At 48.5% G+C, this 27226-nt stretch overlaps 1 protein-coding gene across 3 annotated transcripts in view; it reads right to left on the bottom strand.

Annotated features, from left to right (window-relative positions):
* Positions 1 to 27226, bottom strand: part of firrm (fignl1 interacting regulator of recombination and mitosis) — a 106090-nt gene that overhangs the window by 48426 nt on the left and 30438 nt on the right. For all 3 annotated transcript variants that reach the window (XM_072511176.1, XM_072511179.1, XM_072511177.1), the window contains exons 10-17: positions 21383 to 21447; positions 18850 to 18998; positions 17099 to 17228; positions 15130 to 15316; positions 13580 to 13662; positions 12721 to 12772; positions 12052 to 12141; positions 675 to 860 (exon numbers count right to left, since the gene is read on the bottom strand). In XM_072511176.1, the coding sequence (XP_072367277.1) occupies positions 675 to 860; positions 12052 to 12141; positions 12721 to 12772; positions 13580 to 13662; positions 15130 to 15316; positions 17099 to 17228; positions 18850 to 18998; positions 21383 to 21447 (942 nt within the window). The remainder of the gene's footprint in view (positions 1 to 674; positions 861 to 12051; positions 12142 to 12720; positions 12773 to 13579; positions 13663 to 15129; positions 15317 to 17098; positions 17229 to 18849; positions 18999 to 21382; positions 21448 to 27226) is intronic.

Below are 27226 nucleotides of genomic sequence, written 5' to 3'. Positions count from 1 at the left end.
AGGGGAGTGACGGGAGTGATCTCGAAGGTGGTGAAGGTCCGGGTCAAGCCAGGCTGGGGGTTAGCTATATTTGGAGTAGCGGATGAGCCGGGAGTGCAGGAGGCGAAAGAGGCCGATGACGTGGCCTTTGCGTCCCTAGTAGCCCGGTGTAGGATTTTACTCATGTGGAGGGAGGCGAAACCCCCCGGACTGGAGGCCTGGATAAACGATATTGCGGGGTTCATAAAACTAGAGCAGATGAAGTTTGCGCTGAGAGGATCGGCTCAAGGGTTCACCAGACGGTGGCAACCGTTCCTCGACTACCTAGCGGAACGTTAGCGGGAAGATAGATGGCCAGCAGTAGCAACCCAGGGGGAGGAGAGGGGGGATAAATTGTTTGGGTTTTTGGAGGGGGAGAGGGGGCGGGGGGAGTATTACTTCGTGTTATTTGGTTAGTTTACCATGTTAGTTAAACAATGTTATATTGCAGTTATCATGTTACCTTTTTTTTTGATTTAGGGAAAAAATTGTGTTTGAAAACTTTAATAAAATATTTTTTTTTTTAAAAAGAAAAACATTAACATCACAGAATTTATGATAAAGGTGCAATGTATACATCATCTTTAATGCCGAACAAGGAAATCTATTTGTTGTATCTTTTTTGAACGCTAATGAAATTGTGCATTATGTCTTACCACTTGTTCTAGTTCTCCCAAGGCACATTTGCTACTTTGCCATTTCAGGCACTGATCAATTGCTGTCCTGGTGATGTCAGAAGTGACAGGTTTCTGAAGCTCAGGGGTCAGAGCTTTAACACTAACTTGTCGCCATAGCAATAGGTTGCTAATCTCCTTGGGAGAAAACTTCTCCACAAATACAACCTGTATACACAATGAAAGGAATATGATGACTCAAAACATTCTTTCAGGCAAGTCCTCACATATCTTACTGAGTGATGCTTACTGCCCCAGGACAATAAATCAATATCTCTGACCAGTAATTGACTTTAATCCTTCAGCCTGGGAGGCAAATTCTTATTTTTACAATCCCAAAGTCGATCAGGGAAATACTACACAGTGCACAAAAAATCAGTTTGCCTGCTACATTCTTTTCATTTTCTTTGAAGGAGTCTTAGCGAGTTGCTGCATTGCACTTGTAGATGGTGCACTCACTAGTGGTAGAGAAAGTGAATGTTTAAGGCAATGGACGGGATGCTGATTAAGCAGGCTTGCTTTGTCCTGGATGGTGTCGAGTTTCTTGAGTGTTGTTTGAGCTACACCTATCCAAACAAGTGGAGTGTATTCCATCACACTCCTTACTTGTACCTTGTAGGTGGTGATCAAGCTTTGGTGAGTCAGAATGCGAGTTACAGCAGAATTCCCAACCTCTGACCTGCTGTTGTAGCCACAGTATATGGTTGATCCAGTTCAGTTTCTGGTGAAGGATAACTCTTTGGATGTTGATGGTAAGGGAATCCAGAATAGGAGGACACAATCTTAAAATTAGAACCATTTCACAAGTGAGATCTGGAGCACTCTTGTGTGGACAGTGGAACACTCGAACATTATTTCCAAAAATACTCTGCATGTGAGACACACTGAAATTTTGAATAATAAGATGAATAGATTATTGTTTAGTGAGAAGATCAAGGGATATGGAACAAAGAGTTCAAAAATAGAGTTAAGACACAGATCAGCCACGATTTAACTGAATGGCAAAACAGGCTCAAGGTGGCACTGGTAGCACAATGGTTAGCACTGCTGCCTCACAGCTCCAGGGACCCGGTTTCAATTCGGGCCTTGGGTGACTGTCTGTGGAGTTTGCACTTTCTCCTCGTGTCTCTGTGGGTTTCCCCCCCACAGTCAAAAAGTGCAGGTTAATTGGATTGGCCATGCTACACTGCCCCTTGGTGTCCAAAGATGTGCAAGTTAGATGGGGTTATGGGATTACGAGGATAGGGAGGGAAACTGGGCCTAGTTAGGGTGCTTTTTCAGGGGGACGGTGCAGACTCCATGAGCCGAATGGCCCGATGGTTCAAAACCACTTACATGTGGTTAAAATTAAATCGCAATACATTCATTTACATAGAAAGATTCTAGGAATTCTATGTTTTGAATGACCTCCTCCTGTCCCTATATAGGTCCTGAAGGTGATTCCCATTGATTTTTCTAATTCATTCATGGCATATGAGCGTCACTGGCAATTTGTTGCCCATTCCCGATATATTCATCAGGCAAAAATAAAAAGTGCATTTATAAAGCACATTTCATGTTCTCTGGATATCTCAAAGCATTTTTCAGCCAACTAAGTACTTTTGAAATGTAGTCACTCTTCCAACAAGAAATATAGCAGCCAACTTACACACACTGTCCCAAAAACAACAGCTCCCATGCACCCTTCTTCTAGCATTCCATCTCAGTCTCATGCTCCTGTGCTCACTGCTGTCTTGCAGAGATCCTATTTTGGTATCGTTAACTAGGGTAGGGAACGATATCTCGGGTCATTCAGCAATCAACCACCTATGAATACTTTTGAAACGATCTGTTGTCATAGATCATTGCCGTTGTCAGGGTACATTCCATTGACCTGCATTAATCAAATCCTGATGGCTCCAAACCACTTTCACGTGGTTAGAATTAAACTATGATACATTCATTAACGTGGAAAGGTTGTTATATGGAGGCCTGATGGCAACATGGGTGCCATCAATGACATCCTGCACCCTTCGAAACCCAGCTAATTTGTTCCTTCTTTAGTATCAAGAAAGTTCAATGAGGGCAGCACGGTGGTGCAGCGGTTAGCACTGCTGCCTCTTGGCACCAAGGACCCAGGTTTGATCCCGGTCCGGGGTGACTGTCCGTGTGGAGTTGCACATTCTCCCCATGTCTGCATGGGTCTCACCCTCAGACCCAAAATAATGTGCAGGGTAGGTGAATTGGCCACACTAAGTTGCCCCTTAATTGGGAAAAATTATTGGGTAATCTAAATTTATTTAAAAAAAGGAAAGTTCATGAAAGTCATGACATTGACCGTAACAGGTCCACAACATCCTCTGTTGATTAGTCTGCTGGTCAATCTCCAGTATATGGCACATACTCCAAGGCTCAGTCACAACTATTCAAGCTTAGAGCCTTGCTGCAGAAAAGAAAAGAGCCCCTTCAAAGCTATATGACTGAAGTGTAGCCTCTGAGACAGGCTTTTGTAGGATCTCTCTGAAAGTGCACTTGGGTCTAAACATCCTGTTGGATGGGTTATGATGCAAAGTTCTGCCACTGTTCTGCTGTTGCCTAATTAATATGGCTGCCTTTGCAGCCTCCTCAGCACTTCTTGCCACATGTACATCAAATCAAAATGGAATTCCCATTAAGAATAACAATGTGCTGCTTTCAGATACAACATCAATGATTCACTACAATGATTTCCATGGGCAAGACAGAATGTAGAAGAAGAGCTTCTGAGCAGAACAGTGGATATTATTTTATTAAACCTGCAATGAACCCCAAGATACATGAAAAAGGCCCCACAAATAATTTAAGCCAGCAGTTCTCCTTAACAAAGTACCTCCACCTGACTTCCGGTTGCGGCTATGCGGAGCTAAGTCGCACATTCGGCGGCTCCCGCAAAAACTGACTTTTGGGCTCTTTTCAGGGCCCATAACGACACTTTTTCGACGTTTCCCGGTGTGGGAAGGAGTCTACAACAGCGCCCCGTCAGTATATGGCTTCAACTAGGAGCGGGGCGACAGAAAAAGGTGGTGGTGGAGCCGAAGAAGGTGCGAGGGAAGAAGGACAAAATGGCAACGGGCGGAGACCAGGCAGCGTTGATGCAGTGGGCGGAAGAGCAGCAGGAATGTATCCAGCGCTGCTTCAGAGTGATTAAAATGGACATGCTAGAGCTGATGAAGGCGTCTATTGATAAGCTGCTGGAGACACATACGGCCCAGGGAGTGGCGATCCGCGAGGCTCGACAAACGATCTCTGACAATGAGGACGAGATCTTAGGCCTGGCGGTAAAGGTGCTCCACAACAAGTGGGAGGAGCGGTTCGAGGAGATGGAGAATCGGTCAAGGCGGAAGAATCTGCAGATTCTGGGCCTCCCGGAGGGGCCGGACATGGGGGCCTATGTGGTCACCATGTTGAACTCGCTGATGGGAGCGGGGTCCTTCCAGGGGCCCCTGGAGCTGGAAGGGGCCCATAGAGTGCTGGCGAGGAGGCCCAAGGCTAACAAACCTCCGCGGGCGGTGCTGGTGAGGTTCCATCGGTTCGTCGATCGGGAGTGTGTCCTCAGGTTGGCCAAGAAGGAGAGGAGCAGCAGGTGGGAGAACGCGGAGGTTCGGATATATCAGGACTGGAGTGCGGAGGTGGCGAAGAGGAGGGCCGGGTACAATCGAGCGAAGGCGGTGCTACACAGGAAGGGGGTGAAGTTTGGCAAGTTGCAGCCGGCCCGACTGTGGGTTACCTACAAAGGACCGGCACCATTATTTTGAGTCTCCGGAGGAGGCGTGGGCCTTTGTTCAGGCCGAGAGGTTGGACACAGATTGAGGGTCGGGACTGCGGTTGATATGTTATGTTTATTTTTGTTTCGAGGGGGGGGGCCTTTGTATTGCTCCGGGTTTCTTTTTCTTGGTGTTTTTTCTCTTTTGGGGCGGTGAGGGTGGCTGGGGCGGGTTGGGCACTGTTTTGGTTGGGTTGGTCGGGGAGGCTCTTGGAGGTGGGATGGGCTCCGCGGGGGAGGGGGAGACCCGAGTCAGGGGTGAGGGGACCGGGCCTGTAAAAGGAGCTGCGTCAGAGGTGGCGGGGCCTGGTAGGTGGAAAGCGCGGGCTTTTTCCCACGCTGAAGACTGGAGGGGTCGGGGAAGCGAGGGTTGCTTAAAACTGAAGGGGGAGAGCCTATGGACGGGGATGGGAGAGGAGGGAGTGCCACACAATGGGAGGAGTCGAAGGGGAGGCAGGAGTGGCCGGGGTCAGCAGAAGTGAGCTGACTTGCGGAAGTGCAATGGGGGGAGTAAATCATCTAGGATGGGTCCGAGCTTGGGGGGGGATCGGGGGATCGGGTTGCTGCTGCTATGGTCACGGAGGAGCTGGAGCGAGTGGGGGGGGGGGGGGGGGGGGGGGGGGGGAATCGAGTTGCTGCTGCTATGGTCAAAGAGGAGCTGGAGCGAGTGGGTGGGGGGGGGGGGTCGAGATGGGGGTATGCCGCTGTGGGGAACGGGCCGGGTGTGGGGTGCGGGCGCGTGGCTGGCCGAGGAGGGGTCATGGCCAGTCGGCGGGGGAGGGTAGCCCCTTGATCCGGCTGATAACCTGGAATGTAAGGGGACTGAATGGGCCGGTTAAGCGGGCCCGCGTGTTCGCGCAGCTGAAGGGGCTCAAGGCGGATGTGGTTATGCTTCAGGACACACCTGAAGGTGGCAGACCAGGTAAGATTGAGGAAAGGGTGGGTAGGTCAGGTGTTTCACTCGGGGCTGGATGCCAAAAATCGAGGGGTGGCGATCTTGGTGGGAAAGGTGTCATTTGAGGCGTCGAGCATTGTGGCAGATAATGGCGGCAGGTACATAATGGTAAGTTGCAGGGAGAGAGGCTGGAACTGGTCAATGTGTATGCCCCGAACTGGGACGATACGGGTTTTATGCGGCGTATGTTGGGTCGGATCCCAGACTTGGAAGTGGGGGGCCTGATAATGAGGGGAGACTTTAACACGGTGCTGGATCCAGCACTGGATCGCTCTAGGTCTAGGACGGGTAGGAAGCCGGCGGCGGCTAGAGTGCTGAGGGCGTTTATGGACCAGGTGGGAGGGGTGGACCCTTGGCGATTTGCAAGGCCGGGGGCTAGGGAATTTTCATTCTTCTCACATGTCCATAAGGCTTATTCCCGAATCGACTTTTTCATCTTGAGTAGGGCGTTGATAGCGAGAGTAGAGGATACTGAGTATTCGGCAATAGCCATTTTGGACCACGCCCCGCATTGGGTGGACTTGGAGATGGGGGAGGAGAGGGACCAGTGCCCGCTGTGGCGCTTGGAGGTGGGGCTGTTGGCGGACGAAGAGGTGAGCGTGCGGGTCCGAGGAAGTATAGAGAGGTACCTGGAGGCCAACGATAATGGGGGGGTCCGAGTGGGGATGGTAAGGGAGGTACTGAAGGCGGTGGTGAGGGGAGAGCTGATCTCCATTAGGGCCCACAAGGAGCGGAGGGAGCGGGGGGAGAGGGAGAGGCTGGTGGGGGAGATGGTGAGGGTAGACAGGAGGTATGCGGAGGAGCCCGAGGAAGGATTGTTGAGGAAGAGGCGTAGCCTCCAGGCCGAATTCGACCTGGTGACCACCAGGAAGGCGGAGGTGCAGTGGAGGAAGGCCCAGGGGGCGATTTACGAGTATGGGGAAAAGGCAAGCTGGATGCTGGCGCATCAGCATCGGAAGCGGGACGCAGCTAGGGAGATCATGGGGTTAAGGACAGGGGAGGGAGTGTGGTGCGGAGTGGAGCTGGCATCAATGGGGTCTTCAGGTACTTCTACGAGAAATTGTACCGATCCGAGCCCCCACGGGGAGGGAGGGATGGGCCGCTTCCTGGACCAATTGAGATTTCCAAAGGTGGAAGAGGGACTGTTGGCGGGATTGGGGGCCCCGATTGGGCTGGAGGAGCTGATCAAAGGGATAGGAAGCATGCAGGCGGGGAAGGCACCGGGGCTGGACGGTTTCCCGGTCGAATTCTATAAAAAATATATGGACCTGTTGGGCTGTTAGTTAGGACCTTCAATGAGGCAAGGGAGGGGGGGGCTTTGCCCCCGACGATGTCCCGGGCACTGATCTCCTTGATCCTGAAGCTGGACAAGGATCCCCTGCAGTGTGGGTCTTACAGACCGATTTCCTTGCTAAATGTAGATGCCAAGGTGCTGGCGAAGGTCTTAGCCACGAAGATTGAGGATTGTGTGCCGCAGATCATCCATGAAGACCAGACGGGGTTTGTGAAGGGGAGGCAGTTGAACGCAAATGTGCGGAGGCTTTTGAACGTTATCATGATTCCGGCGAAGGAGGGGGAGGCGGAGATAGTGGTGGCGATGGACGCTGAGAAAGCCTTCGATAGGGTAGAGTGGGGGTACCTGTGGCAGGTGCTGAAGAGGTTCAGGTTTGGGGAGGGGTTTGTCAGGTGGGTTAGGCTGTTGTATGAGGTCCCGATGGCGAGTGTGGCCACAAACAGGAGGAGGTCCGAGTACTTTAGGTTGCACCGAGGGACGAGACAGGGGTGTCCCTTATCCCTCCTGCTCTTCGCACTGGCGATTGAGCCCCTGGCTATGGCACTGAGGGAGTCAAGGAACTGGAGGGGGTTGGTGCATGGTGGGGAGGAGCATAGGGTGTCACTTTATGCGGACGACCTGCTGCTGTATGTGGCGGACCCGGTGGGAGGAATACCGGAGGTAATGAGGATTCTTACAGAATTTGGGGAGTTTTCGGGGTACAAGCTCAACATGGGGAAGAGTGAGCTGTTCGTAGTTCATCGAGGGGACCAGGAGAGGGGGATTGGCGAGCTCCCACTAAAAAAAGCGGAGAGGAGTTTCAGGTATCTGGGAGTCCATGTGGCCAGGAGCTGGGGGGCCCTGCATAGGCTTAATTTTACAAGGCTGGTGGAGCAAATGGAGGAGGAGTTCAAGAGGTGGGACGCGTTGCCGCTGTCCCTGGCGGGTAGGGTGCAGTCAATTAAAATGACGGTGCTCCCAAGGTTTTTGTTCCTGTTCCAGTGCCTCCCCGTGTTTATCCCGAAGGCTTTTTTCAGGCGGGTTAACTGGAGTATAATGGGGTTTGTGTGGGCGCGAGGGACTCCGAGGGTGAGAAGGGTGTTCCTGGTGCGGAGTAGAGACAGGGTGGGACTGCCGTTGCCCAACCTCTGTGGATACTACTGGACCGCCAATGCGACAATGGTGCGTAAGTGGGTGATGGAGGGGGAAGGGGCTGCATGGAAGAGGCTGGAGACGGCGTCTTGTGTGGGTACGAGTCTGGGGGCGCTGGCAACGGCACTGCTGCCGCTCCCTACAAGGAGGTATACCACGAGCCCGGTGGTGGTGGCTGCCCTCAAAATTTGGGGATTGTGGAGGCGGCACAGGGGGGAAGTTGGGGCCTCGGCGGGGACCCCATTACAGGGGAACCACCGGTTCGCCCCAGGAAGAACATGTGGAGGGTTTTCGGGGTGGCACAGGGCAGGGATACGAAAGTTGGGGGACCTGTTTGTGGATGGGAAGTTCGCGAGCCTGGGTGAACTGGAGGAGAATAACGGGCCCCCCCCCCCGGGGAACACCTTCAGGTACTTACAGGTAAGGACATTTGCCAGACGGCAGGTGGTGGAATTCCCGCGGCTACGGCCACACACAGTACAGGACAGGGTGCTCTCGGGGGGGTGGGTGGGAGTGGGGAAGATCTCGGAAACTTACCAGGTGAGGCAGGAGGAGGAGGAGGCCTCGGTGGTGGAGGTAAAAGGATTGGATTGGATTGGATTTGTTTATTGCCACGTGTACCGAGGTACAGTGAAAAGTATTTTTCTGCGAGCAGCTCAACAGATCATTAAGTACATGAGAAGAAAAGGGAATAAAAGAAAATACATAATAGGGCAACACAACATATACAATATAACTACATAAGCACTGGCATCGGATGAAGCATACAGGGTGTAGTGTTAATGAAGTCAGTCCATAAGAGGGTCATTTAGGAGGCTGGTGACAGTGGGGAAGAAGCTGTTTTTGAGTCTGTTCATGCGTGTTCTCAGACTTCTGTATCTCCTGCCCGATGGAAGAAGTTGGAAGAGTGAGTAAGCCGGGTGGGAGGGATCCTTGATTATACTGCCCGCTTTCCCCAGGCAGCGGGAGGTGTAGATGGAGTCAATGGATGGGAGGCAGGTTCGTGTGATGGACTGGGCGGTGGGAGGAGGAGTTGGGAGAGGAAATTGAGGAAGGGACGTGGGCAGATGCCCTGGGGAGGGTGAACTCTTCCTCATCGTGCGTGAGGCTCAGCCTCATACAGTTTAAGGTGCTGCACAGGGCACACATGACCGGGACAAGGATGAGTCGGTTTTTTGGGGGTGAGGACAGGTGTGTTAGGTGCTCAGGAAGCCCAGCAAACCACACCCATATGTTCTGGGCATGCCCAGCGCTGGAGGAATTCTAGAAGGGCGTAGCGAGGACGGACGTAGCGAGGACAGTGTCGAGGGTGGTAGGATCCAGGGTCAAGCCGGGCTGGGGGCTCACAATATTTGGGGTGGCAGAGGAGCCGGGAGTGCAGGAGGCTAAAGAGGCCGGAATTCTGGCCTTTGCGTCCCTGGTAGCCCGGCGAAGGATTCTTCTTCAATGGAAGGATGCGAGGCCCCCAAGCGTGGAATCCTGGATCAACGATATGGCGGGGTTTATTAAGTTGGAGAGGGTGAAATTCGCCTTGAGAGGGTCGGTACAAGGGTTCTTTTATTATTTCTGTACGGGGGGGGGGGGGGGGGGGGGTATGGAGGGTTGTTTTTCTGGACTGTGTTTTGTACTTAACCCTGTTGGGTTTCTTTTTCATTTTGTTATTGATATTTTATGAAAACCTTTAATAAAAATTATTTTTTTAAAAAAACAAAGTACCTCCACCTAAATGAGCAGCTCCTTACAAATTATAATTTTGAAATAGTGCAGATGGAGAATCAGACCTTTCAACATGTTTTGGCAGATGACACCATTCTGTGGCAACTCTGCCACATGTAGCGGCCACCCAGAAACTGTGCAGCTCTTCACTCTGCCCTGAAGAACACAATTTATGGAGATAGAGGGTTGGAAAATCACCGGGCCGGGCGCGATTCACGCGATGACGGCGGTCTGCCGATTCTCCGGTGACCGGAGCATCGGTGCCATTCGCGCCAGCACGGTCAGCACCTACGCGCCCCCCCCCCCCCCGCCCCCAGCGATTCTCTGCCCAGGATAGGCCGAGTGGCCGCCAAGAAAGCCGGAGTCCCACCGGCGCCGTTCACATGTGGTCTTACCCGGCAGGACCTCAGCGTCCATCCTGCGAGGGGCGGTCTAGTGGGTGGAGAGGGGGTTCCCTCCCGCCCCCCCCCCCCCGGGAGGGTGGGGGGGGTTGGGGGTCTCCCCACCATGGCCTGGCCCACGATCGGGGTCTACCGATCGGTGGGCTGGCCTCTCCTGGTGGGGGCCTCTTTTACTCCGCGCCGGCCCCTGTAGCACTCTGCCATGTTGTGTCAGGGCCGGCGCGGAGAAGGAAGCTAGTGCGCATGCGTGAATTCACGCCGGTCTCAGCGCGCAATCGCAGACCCGCGGCGCCTGTTTGACTCCGGTCTCGGCAGATGGAGCCGCATGAGTCGCTCCAGTGCCATGCTGGCCCCCTGTAGAACAAGAACAAAGAAAATTACAGCACATGAACAGGCCCTTCGGCCCTCCCAGCCTGCGCCTATCGAGATCCTTTATCTAAACCTGTCGCCTATTTTCTAAGGATCTACTTCCCTCTGTTCCCCGCCCATTCATATATCTGTCTTGATGCATCTTAAATGATGCTATCGTGCCCACCTCTACCACCTCGGCTGGCAAAGCGTTCCAGGCACCCACCACCCTCTGCGTAAAAAACTTTCCACGCACATCTCCCTTAAACTTTCCCCCTCTCACCTTGAAATCGTGACCCCTTGTAATTGACACCCCCACTCTTGGTAAAAGCTAGTTGCTATCCACCCTGTCCATAACTCTCATAATTTTGTTGACCGCAATCAGGTCCCCCCTCAACCTCCGTCTTTCCAACGAAAACAATCCTAATCTACTCAACCTTTCTTCATAGCTAGCACCCTCCATACCAGGCAACATCCTGGTGAACCTCCTCTGCACCAAATCAAAATGGAATTCCCATTAAGAATAACAATGTGCTGCTTTCAGATACAACATCAATGATTCACTACTATGATTTCCATGGGCAAGACAGAATGTAGAAGAGCTTCTGAGCAGAACAGTGGACATTATTTTATTAAACCTGCAATGAACCCCAAGATACATGAAAAAGGCCCCACAAATAATTTCAGCCAGCAGTTCTCCTTAACAAAGTACCTCCACCTAAATGAGCAGCTCCTTACAAATTATAATTTTGAAATAGTGCAGATGGAGGAACAGAACTTTCAACATGTTTTGGCAGATGACACCGTTCTGTGGCAACTCTGCCACATGTAGCGGCCACCCAGAAACTGTGCAGCTCTTCACTCTGCCCTGAAGCAGAACACAATTTATGGAGATAGAGGGTCGGAAAATCACCGGGCCGGGCGCGATTCACGTGACGACGCCGGTCTGCCGATTCTCCGGTGACCGAAGCATCGGTGCCATTCGCACCAGCGCGGTCAGCACGGCGCTGGTCGGGGCCTCTCTACGCACCTCCCCACAGGCGATTCTCCGCCCGGGATGGGCCGAGTGGCCGCCAAGAAAGCCCGAGTCCCACCGGCGCTGTTCACATGTGGTCTTACCCGGAGTACCTCGCCGTCCATCCTGCGAGGGGTGGTCTGGTGGGAGGGGAGGGAGGGGGATCCGACCCCGGGGGGGCATCCCGGGGTAGGGCTCAGGATCGCTGCTCCTGGGGGCCTGTTGACGCCGTCGTAAAACGCAACGGCGTTTACGACGGCATCAACACTTAGCCTCAGGATCAGAGAATCCCGCCCAGAGTGCTTCCAAAGAAGAATCTCAGAAAGTGCTAAACTTGTAATTACTGATTTACCCCCTTCTCCAATGCAAGATTTTCAGCCTGTAACATAATTTCAGATTCCCAGTTTCTTTATACTAGTGCAATATCTATTCCAGCCACAAGATGCCACTAATAAACTGAGTAAACTATTCAGCTTAATTAATGCCACAAATGCAGTACTGAAACTATGAATTACTTCAAAGATTTTAAGTGGTCAGGTTCAGAGATAGTATTATCCTCAATATTTAAAGTTCCACAGTCAAACTCTGCCAAGTCCTTTGCAAGATAGCATGGTTTACCCACAATCCCTATAATTGCCAAAATTCTGGAACTGGTGAGTTATCTGAATTTGGCAGGTTAGTCCACATAATTTTCAGCCCTGTCCTCTTAGAGACTAACCTGATGGTCTGCTGACATGAGAAAAAGCATACGTCGGAGCAGTAAGGATAAATGGGATAGCTGGTAACACTCTCCACAACAAGATTTTACCTGAAAATGGAAACACAATACATCAGTAAATCAAAAAATGCACTACATTTGAAAAACGTTCTCCTAAAGTGGTCATTTATTTCCTATTTACAATACACATCATGACACAATCACAAGCACTCTCTTTATGGGTTTGGGTCCATGATATAAATCTGCCAGAATACAGAATTAATCCATAACCATGCACTAGATAAAGAGAAAGAAAAGTTCATTATCTATGGAAGTAAAAAATTGAAGAGTCTTCAATCAAAGAATAGGATCAACATATAACTAGATAAAAAGAAAATAGTGACAAGTAATCAGCATAAATTTAAAAGGGGACAATTGTGATGACAAATCTCAGTAGGTGGGCGAAATGCAGTGCATGTATGGCACATGAACTTTAGGAAAATCTTTGGCATGTGAGATCACTAAAGATCAAGTGGTATGAAATTAGGGGGTGAGCAACAAACTTGATTAAACTCAGAAGGGGAATACCAATTTGGAGTTAAAGGTAGTTTTCAGGGTAGTTGGTAGAGGATTCTGGTGTCCCACAGGTGCCAATCACTTCTGTATACATTATCAATTTAAGTTGCTTACCAGCTGAGCAATGAGAGAGATATGATGAGCACAAAGTTCCGCACTTCCATAACTGCAAATTAATACACATGATGAAACAAACAGAGAATAGGATGCATTTAAGCTTTCAACAAACAATTTTAGTTCCCCAAAAGAGTTGCGCAACACCATTTACAATTTACTTACGGTCCAAGGATTCAAATCTAAGGCCGTTTGCTTACCATCCAGGGGCGGCATGGTAGCACAATGGTTATCACTGCCACCTCACAGTTCCAGAGACCAGGGTTCAATTCCGGCCTGGGGTGAATGTCTGTGTGGAGTTTGGATATTTTCCCAATGTCTGCGTGGGTTTCCTCCGGATGCTCCGGTTTCTACCCACAGTCCAAAGATGTGCAAATTAGGTGGAATGGCCATGATAAATTGCCCCTTCGTGTCCAGGGATGTGCAGGTTAGGTTGCGTGTATAGGGCAGAGTGGATCAGTGCAGACCCGATGGACTGAAGGGCTGCCTCCTGCACTTTAGGGACTCTATGATTCTATGTAGGGATTCTATGATCCATTTTTTTGACCATTATCAGAAATAAGTTAATTTAGGATCAGTGCAGATTACAAGCTTGATTATATTTCATTTTGCTTGTGAGGGGTGGCACAGTGGTTAGCACTGCTGCCTCACGGCACCGAGGACCCGGGTTCGATCTTGGCCCTGGGTGACTGTTCGTGTGGTGTTTGCACATTCTCCTCCCGTTTGCGTGAATCTCACCCCCACAACCAAAAAGGTGTGCAGGATAGGTGAATTGGCCACACTAAATTGCCCCTCAATTGGAAAAAGAAATTGGATATTCTAAATTAAATAAAAATTCCTTTAGCTACTCATAACCTACCGAGCAAGGAAACACCATGTATCTGTAGCTAGTAGTGCAGTTAACATGTGAGGACTGAGTACAGCATCCAATAAGGTGAATTCCTGTAATAAATCGCACATATTTGTAATCACAATCACAAATGTAAGTAGAATATTTAATGATTATGTTGTACTGAAACATTTAGCTGAAAATACAATAAATTTTCAATTTTTAAACTGTTCTCAATTCTTCAAAATAAGTCAATATACTTTTGGTTTGTAGTGGCTTGAATATGCAGCCCGATTTGTATGCTGTTTTACAGTTATAAGTTTACCATTTTGACAACAGCTTTTGCAGAGGTGAAGAGCAAGAAGGAAAACTATTTTAAATTGTTAATACAAACTCCGCAGATTCATAAATTATCTGAAAATCTGTCAGCTAGCCTTAAGAGATTGCAACTAAAAACAACTTACATCAGTGAATACTGAAGTGCATATTAAACACTATGAATCAAAGAATCCCTACAGTGCAGAGGCCACTCGGCCTATCAGGTATGCACTGACCCTCTGAAAGGGCACCCTACCAGGCCAGGTCCCCCGCTCCAACCCGCAACCCCACCTAACCTTTTGGACACTAAGGGGCAATTAAGCGTGGCCAATCCACCTATGCACATTTTCTTTTTATAAACTTAGCGTACCCAATTCATTTTTTCCAATTTAGGGGCAATTTAGAGTGGCCAATCCACCTAGCCTGCACATCTTTGGGTTGTGGGGTTGAAACCCACACAAACACGGGGAGAATGTGCAAACTCCACACGGACAGTGACCTAGAGCCGGGATCGAACCTGGGACCTTGGTGCTGTGAGGCAGCTGTGCTAACTACTGCGCCACCACGCTGCCCTTTATGCACATTTTTGGACTGTGGGAGGAAACCCATGCAAACCGGACAGAATGCCAAATTCTCACACAGGTGATCACCCAAGGCCAAGATCGAACCCAGTTCTCTGGCGCAGTGGGGCAGGTGTACTAACCACCATGCCCTCATTCTAGTATTTTCACTGCATCCAGTAAATCCCTCGGGCTCCTGGCCAGTATTTTCCAGCTGGTTAAAGCCGATTAGAAGATCCAAACTCTTGCATTGGTTAAGTTTTGACATTCAATGTGTCCAAGATGTGGTAAGAATTGGATATACTGATATTTAAAACACAGTTAACTATGTTGGCATCTTGGTAGCTTCAGAAGGTTAACTGAACTTGGCTTATATTCCCCTGAGTATAGAAAATTGAGGGGCTGAGTGAACTGAAGTGATGAAAATCTGAATCAGATTTGATAAAGTAGTTCCTGAGACAGTGTTTGTTCCGATGAATGGACCAAGATCTAGGGAACCAAAAGTCTCTGGCATGCTTTGCGAATTGTAACGCTAGGAGCATCTAGTGGAAATGCAGTAATAAAGCATGCATGATCATCTTCATTTTGTGGATAATTTTGAGAACTATTCTTTGTGTAATCTCAGGGAACACAAGGGGAAAAAATATTTTTTAAAGATCTCAAAGAATGGAATGTTTACTTTAAGTCAAAGTTCACACTTACCAACGCTGGAAAAAGAGAAGCTGGAAGGGATGTGATAAAAGAGCACAGTTGGGTACATACATATTCATAAAAACTGATGTTTTGCTGAGCCTGTCCCTTACTCATCACTCCTGGCAATTGGACTGGCAAAGAAAGCTCTGCATAGCAACGCTGGAAGTTATGAAATAGTACATTGAACAAAGGTAACCTGAGGACAAGCAAAAATATAAAGATTAGGTGCAAGCTCTTTTCCCTCACTAAGAAAATTGAACAAACATAACTTTAGGACAACCAAAAATAAAAACGATTAGGTGCTAATTATTTCTTCTTGCGGAGAAAATTTGTAATCCTTTGCTATTCCCACTATTGTCATGCAAGGGTGTCATTTCTTGCTCGGAAACCAAGACAGGGAGATGAAATGCTCAACAATGTCTGCTATTCTGTAGCAGATTCCAAGAAACTAAAAACAGGGTCCTCCTAGCAGAAAACTTTGCAAGTCGTAGGTGAGACCCATAAACATGCAGCCAACAGCACTTGCACCAGTGTTGGGCACCATCAAAGCAGTTTCTAAATCTAAAAGTCTAGATTTGTTTACTGATTTTCTTTCTGCTACTCTGTGAAAGTCTCTTAAAATTGTGAAATCTGCAAAATCAGGCGTAAAGAAAGGATATTGTGCTCTGTATATTTTTATCTGTGTACTGCTCCATTCCCCTGATGTCAGTGCTTATTTCTGTATCTTAAGGAGTTAGTAATTGCATTTTCTACAAAGAATGGAATTCTTCAACATTCTTTTTAAAATATCCACAGTACATCAGGCAAGGTTAGTTTAAATGATTTAAAAAGTGCATAATAAAACATCTTATGCAATATTCATACATTGCATCAATCCAGCCATTAAAAAACATCAAAACATTAATGACTATATGGTCCTCAGTTTAATTTTAAATCAGCCATGGATACAAAGTGCCAGTGGCCTTCCTTGAACCTAGACTCCTAAATCCTAAATTCAGATCAAGTTATCAGGTAATACAACAAGAGGCTGGGTTTACAGTTAACATGTATTTCATTTGTTTTGGTCCTGTCCGAAGCTGGAGAAGTATTGGAGGGAGGTTTTCAGTATCATCTCAGGAGTATTGCACGTGAACTTGGAACCAGGGCCCCTAGAAGCCATTTTCGGGGTGTCGGGCTGGTCCGGGCTGCAGGCAGGTGCGGGGGCGGGTGTTTTAGCCTTCGCCTCACTGATTACCCGGAGGCGGGTCCTGTTAGGATGGAGGTGTTTCTCCGCCCTGCGCCTCGGCTTGGCTGGGGGGGGGGGTATCTACTTTAATTTTTGACATTTGAGAAGGTGAAATTTAAGTTGAGGGGGATGAAGGAAAGGTTCTACAATTCATGGGGACTGTTTAATATGCACTTTGGAGAATTGGTTGCCATCGAACATTGGGCAGGGTGGTTGGGGTTATTGTTGTCTTTCATTACACTGTTTACTGATTTACTATTAATTTTTGTTTTTTACCTGGAATGTATGGGTGAATGTTTTGGTCTGTACAGTGAGCAGGGTGCAGTTTTTGTTTGGGGGATTGCTATTGTATTTGTTTTTGTTTGTTTTTTCTTTTGCTGTTTATTTGATGAAAATGTTGAAAATGAGGAGAATAAAAACATTTCTGAAAAACATGTATTTCATTCAGCGACATGTGGTAATATTGGAGTCTGTATTAAACTGTTGGCAAGCAGAGCAGATTTGGGTGGTAGATCAAATACATGCATAGCTCAGTACCATACCACATCGTGCACTTATCCACTGAGTTGAAGTTTAACTTATTAATGAACATGTGTGGAGTGCAGGGAGAATCTTTATATATATATTAATAAAATGTTATACAAAGGCCTGAGTCTGTCTGAGCTTTAATAAGAGATCATCTGTATTTTCTAGTGTAACTGAACAGCTAAACGTGGTCCTGTTTGATTTTATTCATGCAGTAATTGCCCTCACCTTGGCCTTTCCTCTGAAAACTGGCTGCCAGAACACCAAAGACTTTGAACCTCCCAGGACTGTGATGGAAGCTTGCCCATGACATTCATCAGCAGCAAACATTGTGGAAAGGTCAGCTCTAAACTGAAATCTTAACATGAATGGAAACAGACATTTAGCAAAATTCCATAAACAAAATCAGTTGGCTGAATCAAACATTTAATTATTATATGTGACACTAAAAATTCATTAGGAATCTGTTATACCAAAGCTTAAATCAACAAGTATAATTGCATAACTAAAATTGCTGCTGTTTGTAATCAGGTTACTATTATTAAATGGCATTTGATTAATTCGCACTATTGATTGCACAATAATCTAGGAATTTGACTACCTGCTTCTTAGTAGAGGATCGAAATGAAGATTGTTTCTATCTTATTCCATATTGTTGAAGCTAAGCACTCAATCCCCAAAATCATTTCAAAAAGGACATTTCGGAAGAAACTGAACTATTTATCAACGTCAATATTTTCCCCTTTTCAGTTCTAATTTATGGAATGCTACAAAGAAAGTTTGGATTAACTGAATTAAAACGTCTAACTACTCATTATCATGATTACTTTCAAAAATGTATGGAGAAATTAGTTTGCACAGTGCTGCAGACTGTTGTTTCCCTCAGGGTAGGCAGCACACGTGCTGTTACGTGCTTGGTGTTCTTTCTTCACATTAATGAAGAAAGACACATAGGCTATTCAGGTGGTAGCCTCAGCACTTCCTGTCCCCAGGGAACTGGCGGAAGGCTATGTAGTGCCCCATAAAGCAGTACCATGCAAATTAATTTCTCTCCCCGAATTCATTAAAATCGCGGTGTTTGAAGGCAACTTATTTATTTTTAGATCTAATGGACCAAGTTCTAGCCGAACGACTGTGAATAACACTGCACATAGATATGGCTATATTTACTACATTGCCTTCGCAATTATGGCTTTTTCTGACGCAGAGAATTACAGCTGGCTGGAAAAGCCAATGATTCCCAGAATAGTCACAGTAACCCCATTGCATTGTTAATGTAAGCCTACTTGTGACACAAGTAAAGATTATTATCTGCTTGCTCGTATGATTGTGATTGAGGATTTTATTTGTAGTGTATTGCAAGCATATTTATGATCTTATACCAAATATACAGCATTAATGCGAGTTACTTTTTCAGACATTTTATGATCTCAAAATGATTAATTGTGCAAGTCTAATATTTATTAATGCTATTATAGGGCAACCTTAGCTGAAAACTGTTCCATCAAGTCAAAGGGGAAGGGCTGAGGAAATGAGGAGGAAACTCAGGGGAACCACAGGGAGAAGCATGGAGGGGGGGGGGGGGGGGGGAGAGAGAAGAGAAGGCAGGAAGCGACACACACACACACACACACACACACACACACACACACACACACACACACACACACACACACACACACACACACACACACACACACACACACACACACACACACACACACACACACACACACACACACACACACACGGCAAAAAAGTGGAGATACCAAGGAGGGGACAGGGAGGAAGAAGATATATCAAGAAAGATGTATGTACATAAGAAATTGTATAAATTGTAAATATCGGACACAAATGTTTCACTATGAAAAATTGAAAATGCCAATAAAAACATTTTTAAAAAAAAGAATTTAACCTCACCTAGATTAATTATTATAAAGGAGATTAAATCAATATTCGACCACATTCCATGAACTCACCCTGGTTATCTTGTAGCACCATCTCCACAAAGGGCCTGAAGAACAGTAGCTGTGAAACAAGAGCATCCAGAGCAACTGGGACAACGGAAGCAATTTGATCACAGGGTCCATCAGACAAAATTGGTGCATACAAACTAGGAGCTATTTTACTGCACAAAGAATTAAAATGGAAAGTTAGTGTTTTCCAATATGTCAAAAAATTATCACATATCAAATTTATACTTTTGCCCCCTTTTTAAAAAAAGTAATTTTCTTGCATTCTTGTTGCACCTGGCTGCAAGCAAGTTAATGCAAAACTGATGAAAGGTTATCAACTTGAAACATTAACTCTGTTTCTCTCCCCAAAAATGCTGTCTAGCCTGCTGAATATTTCCAACATTTTCTGTTTCTTTGTCAGATTTTCAGCATTTGCAGTACCTGTTCACTCCCAGGTCACTTTCAATGCAATTAAACAGACTAATAAATGTGCACAAGAGATGTTTCAGTTGACTTGCCCACAACTGTCCTTTCCTCGCTCAAGAAAAACATATCTACATGGCGTAATCTCTCAATTGCCGAGGCAATGTCAGCAACTTGCAGTAAGGCGAATCACAGAAATGAACAGAATAACAGGAGATGGTAAAAATCTTTATAAGTCAAATACTGCAGGACAATGCAATTTAAATTAATAAGAGAGCCTGGAAAATGTGTGCGTCAAGAGAGAACAGATTCAATAGGACCCCGAGGGTAAGGAGAGGGTTTCTGGAATGCAGTAGGGACTGAGGAGGGTTGGCGCTGCCAAACCTAGGGAGCTACTACTGGGCAGCAAATGTGGCAATGATCCGCAGGCGAGTGATGGAGGGAGAGGGGGCGGCATGGAAGAGGGTGGAGATGGCGTCCTGTAAAGGAACGAGCCTGGGGGCGTTGGTGACGGCACCGCTGCCGCTCTCGCCGTCAAAGTATACCACAAGCCAGGTGGTGGCGGCAACGCTAAGGATCTGGGGCCAGTGGAGACGGCACAGGGGTGCAATGGGAGCCTCAGTGTGGTCCCCGATCAGGGGTAACCACCGGTTTGTCCCGGGGAGGATGGACGGGAGGTTTCAGAGCTGGCATCGGGCGGGGATTAGAAGAATGGGGGACCTGTTCATTGACGGGACATTTCCGAGCCTAGGGGCACTGGAGGAGAAGTTTGAGATACCCCCGGGAAATGCTTTTAGGTATATGCAGGTGAGGGCATTTGCGAGGCGACAGGTGAAGGAATTCCCGTTGCTCCCGCACAGGAAATTCAAGACAGGGTGATCTCGGGTGTATGGGTCGGGGAGGGCAAGGTGTCGGCAATATACCAGGAGATGAAAGAAGAGGGGGAAGTGCTGGTATAGGAGCTGAAGGGTAAATGGGAGGAGCTGGGGGAGGAGATTGAGGAAGGTCTGTGGGCTGATGCCCTGGGTAGGGTTAACTCCTCCTCCTCGTGTGCCAGGCTCAGCCTGATACAATTTAAGGTGGTTCACAGAGCGCACTTGACGGGGGCGAGGCTGAGTAGGTTCTTTGGGGTAGAGGACAGATGCGGAAGGTGCTCAGGGAGCCCAGCGAACCATGTCAATATGTTTTGGTCATGCCCGGCACTGGAGGGGTTCTGAAGAGGAGTGGCGGGAGCAATATCTCAGGCGGTGAAAGTCCGGGTCAAGCCAAGCTGGGGGCTAGCAATATTTGGAGTAGTGGTCGAGCCGGGAGTATAGGAGGCGAAAGAGGCCGGCATTCTGGCCTTTGCGTCCCTAGTAGCCCGGCGAAGGATCTTGCTAATGTGGAAGGAGGCGAAGCCCCCCAGCGTGGAGGCCTGGATAAACGACATGGCTGGGTTCATAAAGCTGGAGAGGATTAAGTTTGCCTTGAGAGGGTCTGCGCAGGAGTTCTACAGGCGGTGGCAACCATTCCTAGACTATCTCGCGGAGCGTTAGAGGAAGGGCGGTCAGCAGCAGCAGCAACCTAGGGGGGACGGGACGTCCTGGGAGGGGGGGGGGGGGGGGGGAATGGGGGCTTGCCTGGGAGGGTGGATGAGCAAGATATAACATGAAGGATTGGGGAAACTGACACGTGCGGGAGAGAGCCAGTGTACAAAGCTATGTATCATATCATTTTACCATGTATATATCTTGCTTCGTGCGATTTCTTGTTATTTTGTTATTGTTTGTAAGGGTGAAAAATTGTGTTAAAAAACTTTAATAAATATTTTTTTTTAAAAGAGAGAACAGATTCAGACTCAATGGGATGTCCTTCTTTGGCAAATAGCCTTTTGATTCTCTCTCCCTAGGTTTACTCATGCGCTATCAGCATTCATCAAACCATTTTCCAGCAAGAATAACTTCAGGAAAAGGGAGAAAACAGAGGAAAAAGAACCAAACCAACCCATTCTTTTATTGAATGAAAACTGGAAGATGACCCACGAGGTTCCAAAACTGTGACCTTCAGACAAAGTCAGATTATACTTCACTGATATTTTTCTAAGTTCCTCTACAGGTTAATGATCAGACACAGAACTGCTGATGTGTAGCCGTACCTGTACATTTGAAGGTAAAGGTGATGCAGGATGTGACAAGACTTTGAAAGGAAATCAATGAATTCCTAAAATTGGGAGTGCAAAACATATCAGAATTTAGAAGATCGATGCTATAATCAGGTTAGAAATTAAAATGAGTTACATCTGGTTTTAATGAAAACGATCAGAAAACATTTTAACTGCACAACTAACTTCATCATTCTCTGCTATTCAGTAACTTATTATTACAGCTCAAGATTATTTTTTTCCCTGCTGAAAATGGCAGTGAAAGGCAAACATTATGTTTCTAAATTTACAGTTTCCTTATACAGACATTGGTGCATTCCAGCATAATTTCTCAAAAAGATAAAAGCTACCACTTCCATTATCATACTAACTTGCCAACAAAGGTGCATGTCATTGCCAGAAAGTGTTAAACCACACAGTGGTGCAACAGCAGTATTTTGCCTCTAATTATTTAATGTAACAAGTAGAAATTATATTTTGTGTCATTTAATGCAGTAGGACTGACTAATCAGTACAAAGTAACAAATCCAATCTCTCACTTTCAAATAATGTTAAAATAAAAGTATACCCGAGATGATTAAATGCAAGAGTCAAACTGAACATTATAATCCTTTAAGTAAACAATAAGAGTGTGCATTGAGACTTTTACTAAAATGACAACCTTGAAAAGAGTGGCACACATTGGGGAATATATGTACAAGATTTTACAGCACATAAGAACAGGATGTAAGACATTTAGCCACTCAGGTCTGTAGAGTTTCAATGAGATCATAGCTCATCCACAAAATAATTTCATATACCAACTTTTTCCCCATACTCCTCAACACCTTTGCTTGAACAAATATCTACCAATCTCAAATTTAAAATGAATGACTAACTTAGCATCAAGATGGTTCCGAACGCCTTCCGGGTGCAGCGATGACCAGTTAAGTCGCACGTTTCGGCAACTCCTGTTTTAACGGACTTTTGGGCTCTTATCGGGAGCCACAACGGCAATTTCCGAAGGCTAAACCCACTGTGAGGCGACATAGAAGGGAGTCCCCCCGGATGTGAATGGATAGAAGAGATAATAGTGGCCAGATTGTGGAGGATCCTCTGGAGCAGCGGCAAAGAAGGGAAGTGAGAAGCAAGATGGCGGCGGAGGGCGGCCAGTTGGTATGGGGCCTGGAACAGCAGGAGTTCCTCCGACGATGTGTGGAGGAGCTCAAGAAGGAGGTTCTGGCGCCGATGCTGCAGGCGATTGAGGGGTTAAAAGAGGCGCAGAAGACCCAAGAGATGGAGCTCCGTGGAGTGAAGGCAAAAGCTGCCGAAAACGAGGACGAGATACAGGGCTTGGTGGTGAAGACGGAGACGCACAAGGCACTGCATAAGAGGTGTATGGAGAAACTGGAAGCCCTGGAAAATAGCTCGAGGAGGAAGAACTTAAGAATCTTGGGTCTTCCCGAAGGGGCAGAGGGAGCGGACGTTGGGGCGTATGTGAGCACGATGCTCCATACCTTAATGGGAGCTGAGGCCCTGACGGGCCCCCTGGAAGTGGAGGGAGCGTACCGAGTCCTCGTGAGAAGACCAAAGGCAGGAGAAATACCTCGAGCAATAGTGGTGAGGTTCCACCGCTACAAGGACAGGGAGATGGTCCTGAGATGGGCGAAAAAGACACGGAGCAGCAGGTGGGAGAACGCGGTGATCCGCATGTATCAGGATTGGAGTGCGGAGGTGGCGAGAAGGAGGGCGAGTTTTAATCGGGCCAAGGCGGTGCTCCACAAGAGGAAAGTGAAATTCGGAATGTTGCAGCCGGCAAGACTGTGGGTTACACACCAGGGTAAACACCACTACTTCGAGACGGCAGAGGAGGCGTGGACATTTATTGAAGAGAAGTTGGACTAGATTTGAGAAAGAGTGTTTGAAATGAAGTAGCGAGGTGGTGACAAGGGACTGTGAATCAGATGGGGGAAAATTTTCTTTCCCCTCGAAGGGGGGGGGGACACACGAAGAAATGTGGGCGCCGGTGGGGAAGGGGAGGGGGAAGGAGAGAGGGAGCTGCGCCATCAGGGGCGGGGCATGAGAGGGAAGCGCGGGCTTTGTTCCCGCTCTATGGAAATTGTGGCGGGAAAAGGGGGCGCAGGAAGGAGGGGGCCTCACATAATGGGAGGCTAAGGATAAACGGGGGAAGCCGAGGTCAGCCAGAGTTTGCTGACTTCCGGAAGCAATATGGGGGGGAGCAACTAAGCTAGAGAGGGATCTAGCCGGGGGGGGGTTAACTGGGTTGCTGCTGCTAAAGGGAGCTGTTACGGGATGGGATGGCCGGGACGGGAGGGCACCGTCCAGGGGATAAGCGGGTGTGTGGGAACCGGGTGAGGAGCTGGTCTAAAAAAGGGGATGGCTAGTCGACGAGGGGGGGGGGAGGGGGGTGGAGGGGGCGGGTAAAGAGCCTCCCAACCCGGTTGATCACGTGGAACGTGAGAGGGCTGAATGGGCCGATTAAGAGGGCAAGGGTATTTGCACACCTAAAGAAGCTAAAGGCAGATGTGGTCATGCTTCAGGAGACGCACCTGAAACTGGCGGATCAGGTCAGATTAAGAAAAGGATGGGTGGGACAGGTATTCCACTCGGGCTTGGATGCGAAAAATAGAGGGGTGGCAATACTGGTGGGGAAACGGGTATTGTTTGAGGCGAAGACCACAGTGGTGGACAGTGGGGGTAGATACGTGATGGTGAGTGGCAGATTGCAAGGTGAGGCGGTGGTGTTGGTGAACGTATATGCCCCGAACTGGGATGATGCGAACTTTATGAAGCGTATGTTGGGGCGCATCCCGGACCTGGAGATGGGAAAGTTGGTAATGGGGGGGGGGGGACTTCAACACGGTGCTGGACCCAGGGCTAGACCGGTCCAGATCTAGGACCGGGAGGAGGCCGGCAGCAGCCAAGGTGCTTAAGGGCTTTATGGAGCAGATGGGAGGAGTGGATCCCTGGAGATTTACTAGACCAAGGAGTAAAGAGTTTTCCTTCTTCTCCCATGTCCACAAAGTGTACTCCCGGATAGACTTCTTTGTCCTGGGAAGGGCGCTGATCCCGAAGGTGGCAGGAACGGAGTATTCGGCTGTAGCCATTTCAGATCATGCCCCACATTGGGTAAATTTGGAAGTAGGAGTGGAAAAGGAGCAGCGCCCACTCTGGAGATTAGATGTGGGACTGTTGGCGGACGAGGGGGTATGTGTAGGGGTGAGGGGATGTATTGAAAGGTACCTAGAGATCAATGATGACGGAGAGGTCCAGGTGGGAGTGGTCTGGGAGGCACTGAAGGCGGTGTTTAGAGGGGAGCTGATCTCCATAGGGGCCCATAAGGGGAAACAAGAGGGTAAAGAAAGGGAGAGATTGTTGGGGGAGATTTTGAGGGTGGATAGGCAATATGTGGAGGCTCCAGATGAAGGGCTATACAGGGAAAGACGGAGATTGCACACGGACTTTGACTTGTTGACCACGGGTAAGGCGGAGGCACAATGGAGGAAGGCACAGGGAGTGCAGTATGAATATGGAGAGAAGGCGAGCCGGCTGCTGGCCCAACAACTTAGGAAGAGGGGGGCGGCGAGAGAGATCGGAGGGGTTAGAGACGCGGAGGGAAAGATGGAACGGGGAGCGGAGAGGGTGAACGGGGTGTTTAAGGTATTTTACGAGAGGCTATATAAGGCTCAACCCCCGGAAGGGAAAGAGGGAATGATGCGTTTCCTAGACCAGCTGGAGTTCCTGAAGGTTGAGGAACAGGAGATGACAGGACTGGGAGCGCAGATTGAGGTGGAGGAGGTGGTAAAAGGAATTGGGAACATGCAGGCAGGGAAGGCCCCGGGACCGGATGGGTTCCCGGTGGAGTTCTATAGGAAATACGTGGACCTGCTGGCCCCACTTCTGACGAGAACCTTTAATGAGGCTAGAGAAAGGGGGACACTACCCCGGACGATGTTGGAGGCGGCGATATCGCTCCTGAAAAGAGACAAAGACCCGCTGCAGTGCGGGTCATACAGGCCTATTTCCCTCTTGAACGTAGATGCCAAGCTTTTAGCCAAGGTGATGGCGACGAGGATAGAGGACTGTGTCCCTGGGGTGGTGCATGATGATCAAACGGGGTTTGTTAAAGGGAGGCAATTGAATGCTAACATATGGAGGCTGTTGGGGGTGATGATGATGCCCCCACCGGAGGGGGAGGCGGAGATAGTGGTGGCGATGGATGCAGAGAAAGCATTTGATAGAGTGGAGTGGGACTACCTGTGGGAAGTACTGAGGAGATTTGGATTTGGAGAGGGGTTCATTAGATGGGTTCAGCTCCTGTACAGGGCCCCGGTGGCAAGTGTGATTACAAATAGGCAACGATCTGACCACTTCCGACTATATAGGGGTACAAGACAGGGATGTCCCCTGTCCCCGTTACTGTTTGCGTTGGCAATTGAGCCATTGGCCATAGCGCTGAGGGGCTCTAGGAAGTGGAGGGGGGTACTTAGAGGAGGAGAAGAGCATCGGGTGTCATTATACGCGGATGATTTGTTGTTGTATGTTGCGGATCCAGTGGAGGGGATGCCTGAGATAATACAGACACTCAGGGAGTTTGGAGAATTTTCAGGATATAAATTGAATATGGGGAAGAGTGAACTGTTTGTGATGCACCCCGGGGAACAGGGCAGGGGAATCAACGATTTACCGTTGAGGAGGGTAAGAAAAGATTTCCGGTATTTAGGGATCCAGGTGGCCAGGAACTGGGGAACCTTGCATAAGCTTAACTTGGCACGACTGGTAGAGCAGATGGAAGAGGACTTTAGGAGGTGGGACATGGCGCCCCTGACATTGGCGGGCAGGGTGCAGGCAGTTAAAATGGTGGTCCTTCCGAGGTTTCTTTTTGTGTTCCAGTGCCTCCCTGTACTGATTACAAAGGCCTTTTTTAAGAAGGTGGACAAGAGTATTATGAGCTTTGTGTGGGCTGGAAAGACCCCAAGAGTAAAGAGGGGGTTCCTGCAGCGCAGTAGGGACAGAGGGGGACTGGCACTGCCGAGTCTAAGTGATTAATATTGGGCCGCCAACGTGTCAATGATATGTAAGTGGATGAGGGAAGGGGAAGGAGCGGCGTGGAAAAGACTGGAGATGGCGTCCTGTCGGGGAACTAGCTTAAAAGCACTGGCGACGGCGCCGTTACCGTTCTCCCCGAAAAAATACACCACAAACCCAGTGGTGGTGGCAACTCTGAAAATTTGGGGGCAGTGGAGACGACATAAGGGAGTGACGGGTGCCTCAGTGTGGTCCCCGATAAGGAACAACCATAGGTTTGTCCCGGGAAGGATAGATGGGGGATTTAAATCTTTGCAGCGAGCAGGAATTGCGAAATTGCAGGTCTTGTTCTTAGACGGGACGTTTGCGAGTCTGGGAGCACTGACAGAAAAATATGGGTTGCCACCTGGGAATGCATTTCGCTATATGCAAGTGAGGGCATTTGTGAGGCAACAGGTGAGGGAATTTCCGCAGCTCCCGGCGCAAGAGATCCAGGACAGGGTGATTTCGGGGGCATGGGTGGGTGATGGTAGGGTGTCAAGATATATATTGGGAAATGAGAGACGAGGGGGAGACGATGGTAGAGGAGCTGAAGGGAAAATGGGAGGAGGAGCTGGGGGAAGAGATTGAGGAGGGGCTGTGGGCAGATGCCCTAAGTAGGGTAAACTCTTCGTCCTCGTGTGCCAGGCTCAGCCTGATACAATTCAAGGTTCTACACAGGGCGCATATGACGGGAGCAAGGCTGAGTAGGTTTTTTGGAGTGGAAGATAGGTGCGGGAGATGTGCAGGAAGCCCGGCGAACCACACCCA

This window comes from Scyliorhinus torazame, chromosome 7 (genome assembly GCF_047496885.1).
Source record: "Scyliorhinus torazame isolate Kashiwa2021f chromosome 7, sScyTor2.1, whole genome shotgun sequence".
Lineage (NCBI taxonomy): Eukaryota > Metazoa > Chordata > Chondrichthyes > Carcharhiniformes > Scyliorhinidae > Scyliorhinus > Scyliorhinus torazame.
This window is presented reverse-complemented; position numbering and strand designations above follow the sequence as displayed.